Here is a 9,549-nt window from a genome sequence, read left to right as displayed (position 1 = left end):
CAGCCTCTAGCCTGGAAGGAAGCATCCATTCTAAAAGTCTCCACACGCCATGAAAACCGGTAGTTGTCCAAGCTCTGTAGAATACCGCGTTTGCTGAAAGATGGAGCCCTCGGACGACTGAGCCTCAGTTTACAGAGGATGATCCATAAAATGGGATAAATACCTACCTTGTAGAGCAATGTGTCCTACAACACACCTGCTCACAGGATGTGTTGTGTGGAATTACTACCGCTCCCAGAGCGGCTCACCTAGTTGGTCTCCCAATAGAAGAACCTAGCAATTACCTGCCTGCCATAACAGTGCTTTTCAGACTTCTGTGGTCATGAGTCACCTGGGGATCCTGTTGAAATGGGGCCCGGGAATTTGCATTTCCAACCCACTCCCAGAAGATGCTGACAATCCCAGTCCAGGGACCACACTTTCAGTAGCGGGATACTAGGACATAGCGACACTGACATGAATAACGTAATGCTGACATCATTAGGCCTGACTTGGGCCACTGATCTCACAGTCAGCCTAAGGGAGAAAAACACACATAAGGACGGATGTCCTACAGACATCTGTAAACAATGACCAACAAAAATACCTCCAAAAGGCCCAGGCTTTGCACCATTTTGCTGTCTGTTTATTTCAAGTTTACAGAGAAGCTTAAACATCTGTGGAAAAACACCAAAGGCTTATTTTTCTCTTAAATTCATGTACTTTTAAGTGATAAATACACAGTATTTAACTTTGTACACCTGATAAAAGGAAAATGCATAGTAGAAAGGATCAGGAATAAAACAGAAGCATCGGGCATTAAATCAGACACAGAATAGAAAAGTCAGCAGTCCCACGAAACTCAGCCCATAAAGCTGCAAAGAGGAAGGGAACCGACGACCTTGAAACCTTCTCTAGCACCTTGGAAGCAAGTGGAGGTCATGGTTCCTCCCCCCAGCAATGCAAAGCTCCCTTTTGGAAGATGAGTGAGAGTTTGAGCCCATGCATCTAAATGCTCAGGTATTTGCCTCCTCGGTCCAGAAGGGCTTTGAGGATAGGAGCCCTAACTCACAGGAAAGGACAGACCCCTAGGGATACAGCCTCTCCAGCCCCCAGCGCCAACAAGGGGCTAGCTACGGCTTTCTGGAAGCCCCCGGTAAGACTGTGGAAGAGACAGGGGGAGTGGAACAGGGCAGAGGAAGATGGGGCAAGACCTTGTGCAGGCCCCAAGTTGTTTACACCGAATTGGTCCCACAGATGAGCCAACAATGGAAGAAACTGATAGGGAATCCTTTTTGCTAACCTGGAGAAGCTGCCCATGATATCTTCTCCCCTTTCCTGACAGAGCCAGCTTCCAAAAAACCAAAGTTTGTGCTCCAAGAGAATGGTAACCCTACCGCTGTGTGGTACAGCCCTCTGCTTATACTTTTTGGGGGAAGCACTTTCTTTGCACAGCTTTCTTTGGTGTTTCTTTGGAGAGGAGGAAAAAAAAAAAAATGAGGAGCCCACCCACCTAAAGAGCTGGCATTCCGCATGCGGAATCTTACGTGGCGAGTTCTGCGGTGGAAGAAATGGTCTTGCCGGATGCAGCTGTGTAAACAGGAGTTCTGCAGAAAGCTTGCTGCCCGCCCGCCCCGGGCGAGCCGCTCGGCCAGGCCAGAGTCCACACAGACAGGCTGGGACTAAGGACAGGTTGACTTGAACTACTGGCAAGGTGCTGACTGCAAACTAACCGGACCCCACCTGCTCCCAGAAGGGGCGGCGTCCGCAAACACAAACACGTGCAGGAACGCAAGAGGGAGGACCAGGTTACAAAAGGCAAGCAAGCAGGACAGACAACCCTTCCTCCGACGGTCGTCTCTGCTCTTAGAAACCAGCATTCCTTAATCCTGTACTGTCTGTACGGCAGCAAGGAAAGTCTGGCTAAATGACAGTCAAGAGCTTACGAAAGTCTGTGGAAGCCAAGAACACCCAGGTTCCGTGAGTGCGCTGGGCAGCGGGGGCACGAGGCCTCGCTCCTCTGTCTCTCTGCAAGAAGTCGTCCTACTAGCAATGATCAAACAGAAACTACAGGAAAGCATGTCTTCTGAGCCCAGTTACCGACACCATTTCCCCCAAGCCAGAGACCAACAAAACACTGGGAATCTCCCAGGCCAAAGGCCTTCCTGTTTTCCTCCCCCTTGAACTTCCCACTCAGCCATGTGTGGCTCTGGAAGAAGTCACACTTGAACTGCAGTGAGAATTCCCAGCATGAGTCAGAAAACAAAAAGGTGAGCCTTTTCTGTCCGGGCTTTTGGCTTACAAAACAGAACTCCCTGTGCCAAGCCCTGGTTCTCCTGGACCCTGAGGACCACTCTGCGTTTCCACAACCTTCTCTACAGGGTGCCCCAGAGTTCTTGTGTGGATCCTCACAGAGCTTTGCCAGTAAGGATGATCATTTGTGTTTCCACTGAAGCAGAGTATTTCCTCACCGGCCCTCCAGAAACTAAGTGTTTCACTGACACCAACAATCAGCTAGTAATTGAGAAAACAAAACTTCAGCGGTCTCTAGGATACACAGGTTACGAACAGGCCAAGCTGCATGTTAATATACAGGCACAGATTTCATTGGCTCTAACTCTGATCACAAGCCTGAAGCTGTGGAAAGAATCCTGAAAGCTCTAAATGATCTCTGAACTGCTCTAGAGTTCGGTCTAGTTAGAGAATCGAAAATATTTTGTTTACTCATAAGCCATGTAATGTACATGGAAGTGTAGGATTTCACCCTGAAGGTTTTGTCCTTTAACGAGAGACTGACCAGAGCTCAGTTAGTATTTCAGAAACCCGCTGTGAGTGGCTATCAGCCCTTTAGGTGAAACTGCTCCCCCTGTCCCCCAGCTACCATGGAACGCCCTTCAAGGGGTGGAAAATCCCCTTTGCGAAGCAACTAAGCTTCAAGCCCTTTCCCTTTTCCAGACTACAACTCTACCCATAAAAAAGTCTAAAGTCCTTCTTACAAATAAGGTGCATCGAAGCTCCTAGCAGCTCCTAGGGCCAGCCCGGCCCTGACCCTGTGAGCCCCCCAGTCCTGGAAGGGGCCACGGGCTTAGAGTCTGGGGCTTTCGGGGTTTGCAGGAGAAGCCACACCCCCTCTTCCTCTCCCTCTCAAACACAGCAACTCACTCTGTGGTCTCAGCCCACACCGCCAGAGTTCCCTGCCAGTTTTTTCATGATTTTCAAACCCCACACACATTCACTTGGTATTATCTGACATGGTTCTGAGTTCACAATGAAGGATTTTTGGCATAAAAACTTTTAAAAAGCAATTGTCCCAAAATGCATGTGGCTTTGGGTCTGCAACTCCTCACACCTGCCCGTTCAGCCAGCCAGCGGCCAAGGTCGATGTCATGGAGTCAAGTCTTTTTTTTTTTTGTCCCCTTTAAAACAACAAAGGAAGAAAAACAAAACAAAACAAAAACACCAGAGATGACGGTCAAGGCTCGACACACGTGCTGGGTTTCCGTAGGACATGCTGCTATGGAAACGCAGGGTGCAGCCTGCATGCGAGGTCGCGCGTCCGGGCAGCTACTCCATCGCCTGGTCGGGCCGCAGAGGATGCATGCGAGCGCAGGGGCCAGGGGCCGGGGCCCCCCAACTCTCGGCGCGGGGACCGCCTTTCACAAGAGCACTTCCTCCTCCCCCACGGGGGGTGGGTCGGGGCCCCGGAGGCTGTCTTCGCTGCCTTGCTTCCTGCTCACCGAACAGAAAACCCACATTAAGGCAAGGCTGCCCCAGCCTGAACCTGCGTCTCCCACCTTCCCACACCACCTGCAATGTCACTGACTTGGCTTTTCCTTTTAGAGTCTCTCCCCTTCTCTTGCCTATATGAGGGTTTCAGAGGAGACTTCGTATCCCCCTCTGTAAATGGAAAAGCAGCATCACTTGCCAAAAATAGAAAGGAACTATAAAAATAGATGCGAACCTATCTGTGTAACACCCCAAATCATGCCACGTGTGTAGGGCGCAGCCAGCGAGGGGGCCTGTTCCTGGAGGTTTTTAGGTATCTTGATATGTCTCCCCACCAGCCCCCACCCCAAGCTTCCTTCTTCAGGCTAAGGTTGAAGGCTCTTCAGTCACCTGTAGGTGAACTTCCTGGGGGGCACCTGGGTTTGGCCTGGCACAGAGCCGGCCTTTTGGAAAACCGTGGTTAAGAGGAGAGGACTGCCACCTGCACACAGGCTCATGGGACACCTTGGATGGAGAGAAGGGCCCTCCTCTTGGTGATGTGAGGGATCAGAGCAGAAGAGACCAAAGAGGTGGGAGGAAAGGTATCCCCGTGTCCCTGAGAGGTCACATCCTGAAATGCCCCCAGCGAGATGTGCCTGGGAGGACACATAGGCTGAACTAAGGAGCTAGAAAGGAAAATCCTTGAGAAGCCCAAATCACTTGGACCGCCAACAACAGGGGCCCCTTCTAAGGGAAGCCACACTACTGTCTGCTGTGTGTCCCTGGCCAGAAGGGAAACTCTGTCCTGGCACAACAGAAGAAAGGGTGACATCTGTACACTCCTAGGAAGAAACCCCTCTCTGTTTCAAGCGCAGGCTCACTGGCTTTTAGGTTTCTGCCGAAGAAGAGGGGGTCCAATCTCCCAGGGAGGAGAGCTGTAACTAGATGTCCAATCCCGTCCTCAATTTCTGCTCTAGAAGTGCCTGCTTGGACCAGCAGGTGTAGTTGTAGGCGGCCAGCCGGCAGGCCTCGCACCCAAGGCCTCCAACAGTTGAGTAAGCCCTGGGAACTCCAGAGTGCTGGGTCACTCAGACAAGCCAAGCACCCCACCAGCAGCCTGAGGGCAAGAGAAGTAATCCGCAGGTCTTGCTGGGACTCCGGATGAGGGGATAAAGGAGTCTTCAAGCCCTTCGGGCCAATCTCTGGCCCTTGCGATTTTGAGCTCATTGAAGATAAGAAACAGATGACCAACTAGCACACAGGCAGGAGGCAAACCCTACAACTTGAGATTGAGAAGAAAAAGTCCAGCCCATTAGGCTCTATCACCCCGGGAGGCTCAAAGAGTAGCAGGCAGCAGATAAGTGGGGAACCACCTGGCAGGAATGATGGCTAACTGCCACTTTCCCTGATCCTAAACTGTCCCCCACAGGCCCCTGATCCTGTGCTGCGGCTGGCCAGTAATCTTCATCTCATGCATCACTCCCACCACACAGAATGGCCGCGTGCTTGTATGCGAACGCTTGTAGCGGCAGGCATTTGTGACAGCCAAAGTGGAGACAACGTCCATCACCTAACGAATGGAGGAGTACAAGGTGGTCTGCCCGCACAACGAAATATCGTCTAGCCAGAAACAGGAAGGAGGCGCTGATGCCTGCTACACCACGGATGAACCCTGGAGCACCATGCCGAGTGCGAGACACCAGACACAAAAGCTCACATGCTGTACAGTTCCACTGACATGAAGTGTCTAGAACAGGGCAACTGTACAGACACGGAGAGCAGCTTAGTGGCCGCTGGGAATGGGGAGTTGATGGTGACAGCAGGGAGACAGGATTTCTTCTGGGGCTAATAAAAATGTTCTAAAACTGACTGTGGTCTTAGTTGTACAAGTCTGTGAATATATTAAAAAACCACTCACAATTGTGCCCTTCCGATGGGTGAAGCTTACATATTATGTAAGTTACATGTCATATGTAAGTTATATGTCAATAAAACTGCTCTTAGAACATAGAAATGTTTTCCCAATTATAAAATTTTAAATGTCAAAAAAATTAATAAAAAATACACAGAAATGACTACCTGGAGTTCCCAGTTGAGGACAAGGTAGTGAGTTAAGCTCAACAGAAGGAATCCTAGAATTTCTATCTTGCCACAGGCACTAGGGGGAAGAGAGGCAGCAGGGGTGCTAAATGTTTATCATTAGTCCACAGGGACAAAAACTCCCATCTGTCCTGGGAGATGCTGGTAATGCTGACAAGGCTGTGTTGAGAAGACAAATGGCCAAAGGGAAAAGATTCAGGTGCACCCCGGGGGACACAGGACTCTTACACTAATTTGCAGCAGGCGGGAAGGGAAGTTATTTTCTAGGTCTTCACCCATCAGAGAAGAAAGGGGTGGATACTGGAGAGCCCCAGAACACTGCATGCCTGATCTACGCTCTGACCACATGGCCCCAGGGCAGGAGCAGCCACGGGACCCTGTGACATAGCTTCAATGCCACTGACGTGCCCGGAGCATATGTGGGTACCAGACTGGGTCAATGAGACCTGGGTGAATTCACAGGCATTCCGGGTGGAGCGCCATGCACCCGCAGCCCCAGCCCACATGCATGACCCGCCATCGGGTCCAAGCCCCTGGATGACCCTTGTTTTTGTCCTAGGTCCCGAGGCCCAAGGGGAGCCTGGGCACAGCAGCCCAAGCTGGAAGGACCCTCCACCTGGGTGGGGAGGCCCCGTGCTCTGCAGCTGCCCCCGCCCCCAGGCTCCGGCAGAGGCTACAGCGCAGGCAGGCAGGCATTACCTTGGGCTCAGACAGGGGCTCACACTCCCTGGTTGGTTTTTTGCTGGAATGGCCAGAGGGGAGGGAAAACGAAGTGAGAAGGGACACTTGGGATCTATGAGATGCCTTTCCCCCACCCCAGAGACACTCAGACGCCCAACACCAGCTTCCCAGAGCTGTTGCAGGAGGACTTTGAGCAGGGTGCCCCTGCTGTGACACACAGGGTCACGTGGGCGAGAAAGGCCTTGCTCATCCATCGCCGGGCTGATAATCCCACCATGGAGCATGCATGCTTCTGGGCCACAAAAATTCTGACTCTCAAGAAGTCCCTCAGTTAAAGTGCAAGTCTCCCGGAGAAAGGCTGTAGCATGGGTTAGGCATCCACAAAAGGCGGGCTGAGCCCAGGTGGGGCGGGGTGGTGGTGAAACCAAAGGCAGCTGCTCTGATTTCCCCGAGTGAGCGTGGTAGACCTGGTCTAAGTTGTTCCAGACGCTTCAGCTCCAGGGATGGGCCCCGGGCAGAGTGCGCTGGGCAGGGCTGCCCTGTGTTAGGCCCTTAGCTCCCCAGCCCGGAGGAAGGCAGGCGGCCACTCACGTGAGCAGGTTTCCAGGTGACGACAATGAGCGCTCCTCCCGCCGGCTGCCCTCAAACGGGTTCCCGAAGGAGCGTTTCCGTATCATGGTCTTCACCAGGATCTGAAGGACAGAAGAGGAAGCTGGGCCACCTGGGGGAGACTCCAGGCAACCACCTCCCCTGCACCACTCTACAAGAGCGATCTCCCTCTTCCTTTCTCTACCAGCCTCCCTGCCGCTCCCACGGCTTGTGGCTGGCGACAGGCCTTTGAGAGATCCCAGGCAGCATCCCGCCCACTGAGGACACAACAAAGCCATCACCACATCCAACTAGTCCATGTCCAAAACCGTTCATTCTGACATTCTGCTGTCTTAATCTCGTCTCAGTCTACTGAAGCCCCCCAGGCGGGGAGGGGGTAGGTGTGTGTGGCTCTGTGCTCCAGGAGAGGCCAGCACTGTCCCTCCAGTAACTTGGCACTTGTCACACACAAGCCATCACTACACCTGCTTCGTGGCCCACCAACCCGTCTCATCTTCAAATCTGGGCCTTTATTTTCGGTGAAAACTATCTGACCACTCCAACAAGAAACCAACTGTTCTTTTCCAGGCCAAATTCGGGGGCTGCACTTCTCTTTAAGCTGAAATAAGTGTCCCACAGTAGAACACTCACCATTTTAAAGTGTACACTTCAGTGATTTCTAGTATATTCACATCACCACCATCTAACTTCAGAACTTTCCATCACCCCAAAAAGACACGCAGTATACGCACACCCCATTTCCCCTCCCCGCAGGCCCTGGCAACCACTGATCTGTGTTATTTCTGTGGATTCGTCTATTCTGCGCATTTCATATAAATGGAAGCACACGGTGTACGGCCTTTTGTGTCTGGCTTCCCGCACTGAGCACCATGTTCTCAAGGCTCCTATGGCTGCAGCAGGTGTCAGTGCCTCCTTCCTCTTCAGGGCCAAATGATGTCCCTTTGTATGGATACACCTCCACTGGGGGACATGTGGGTCGTTTCCACTTTTTGGCTCTTGTGGATAATGCTGCTCTGAACATTCGTGCACATGTTTTTGTGTGTGGACCTGTTTCTCACAGAGTTTTCATTTCTCTTGGGTCTGTACCCGAGTGGAATTCCTAGATCATGTGATGACCACCTTTAACCTTCTGAGGAAAAGCCAGACTGCTACAGTGGTCACACCACACAAGGCTGCCTACTTCTCAGGGGGCTACATTTGAGTAGAGGATGGGAGACACCTGACAGGGTGTAAGGAGCTGAGGAAACACCCCAGAACACTGCCGGCGGCCAGCCCACAGGCTGCTGTGGTGTGAAGAAGGGGCTGAGAGTTCCCAAAGGTCCATCCAAGTATGAAAGGCACTGGGGGCAGGCTGGTCCATTGCCAGTAGTGGGAACTTGCTCGTGGGCCCCCTTACCCACTCTAACACAGATGGGGTCCCCAGCCTGGTTGGCAGACACCTGCCTGATCCCTTGGGAAAAGGTACATTCCCTCATCCCATCCCATGGTCCCTGCTCAGCTTCCCTCCTCTGCCTCCTAGTCTTTTGCCTCACCCCTACTGATCTGACCCATCCTCTCCAAAGCCCAGACCTGATTCCCTCACTCTTGGACATAATCTTTCACCCACAGGACTCTGGAACTTATCCTGCTGCTGGCCAGAGGGCCAAGGACGATTCTGGAACAAAGAAGCGAATGAGTTATTTTTGGTGATGCTTTTGGCTACTGCATCCTCTGAAGGAATTTTTAAGGAAAAGACCTCAGCCTGAAAGGAGCCGGCCCCCACCCCCTCCAGCAGAACATGGTGCCTTTTCAAGCTGTTTTCCATGTTGACAGAGCTTCTGAATTGTTTCATGTGTCTGCTACTAAGAAGAAATCTAAGTATTTTATTTTTTTATTTTTTTTAAAAGATTTTATTTATTTGACAGAGAGAGATCACAAGTAGGCAGAGAGGCAGGCAGAGAGAGAGGAGGAAGCAGGCTCCCTGCTGAGCAGAGAGCCCGATGCGGGGCTTGATCCCAGGACCCTGGGATCATGACCTGAGCCGAAGGCAGAGGCTTTAACCCACTGAGCCACCCAGGCGCCCCAGAAATCTAAGTATTTAGAAAAACATGGACAGCGGTGCCTTGGTGGCTCAGTCGGTTAAGTGTACTTGCACCTTCAGCTCAGGTCATGATCTTGGGGTCCTGAGATCAAGCCCACCAGGGAGTCTGCTTCTCCCTCTGCCCCCTCCCACTGCTTGTGTACACTCTCTCTCTCTCTAATAAATACATAAAATCTTTAAAAAAAACAAAACAAAACAAAACAAAAACAGTGATGTTCCAAAAGGTGGAAACACCCATCATCTCAAAAATGGATAAACGAAATGTGGCCTAGCCGTACAACGGTGTGTTATTCAGCCAGGAAAAGGAACAGCACGCTACAACACAGATGAACCTCAGAAACACCGCGCTGAGTAAAAGAAATCAGACACAGGAGATCACATACTGTGTGATTCCA

At 51.6% G+C, this 9,549-nt stretch overlaps 1 protein-coding gene across 5 annotated transcripts in view; it reads right to left on the bottom strand.

Moving 5' to 3' along the window:
• Positions 1–603: 603 nt before the first annotated feature.
• The window catches only part of CAMKK2 (calcium/calmodulin dependent protein kinase kinase 2), a 49,283-nt gene continuing 40,337 nt past the window's right edge, over positions 604–9,549 (bottom strand). For 3 of the 5 annotated variants that reach the window (XM_047696961.1, XM_047696962.1, XM_047696960.1), the window contains 3 exons: positions 7,057–7,157; positions 6,484–6,526; positions 604–3,708 (listed from right to left, as the gene is read on the bottom strand). In XM_047696961.1, coding sequence (XP_047552917.1) covers positions 3,544–3,708; positions 6,484–6,526; positions 7,057–7,157 — 309 coding nt within the window. In that variant the 3' untranslated portion in view covers positions 604–3,543. The remainder of the gene's footprint in view (positions 3,709–6,483; positions 6,527–7,056; positions 7,158–9,549) is intronic. The other 2 variants (XM_047696964.1, XM_047696963.1) reach the window with 1 other exon arrangement.

This window comes from Lutra lutra, chromosome 12 (genome assembly GCF_902655055.1).
Source record: "Lutra lutra chromosome 12, mLutLut1.2, whole genome shotgun sequence".
NCBI lineage: Eukaryota > Metazoa > Chordata > Mammalia > Carnivora > Mustelidae > Lutra > Lutra lutra.
This window is presented reverse-complemented; position numbering and strand designations above follow the sequence as displayed.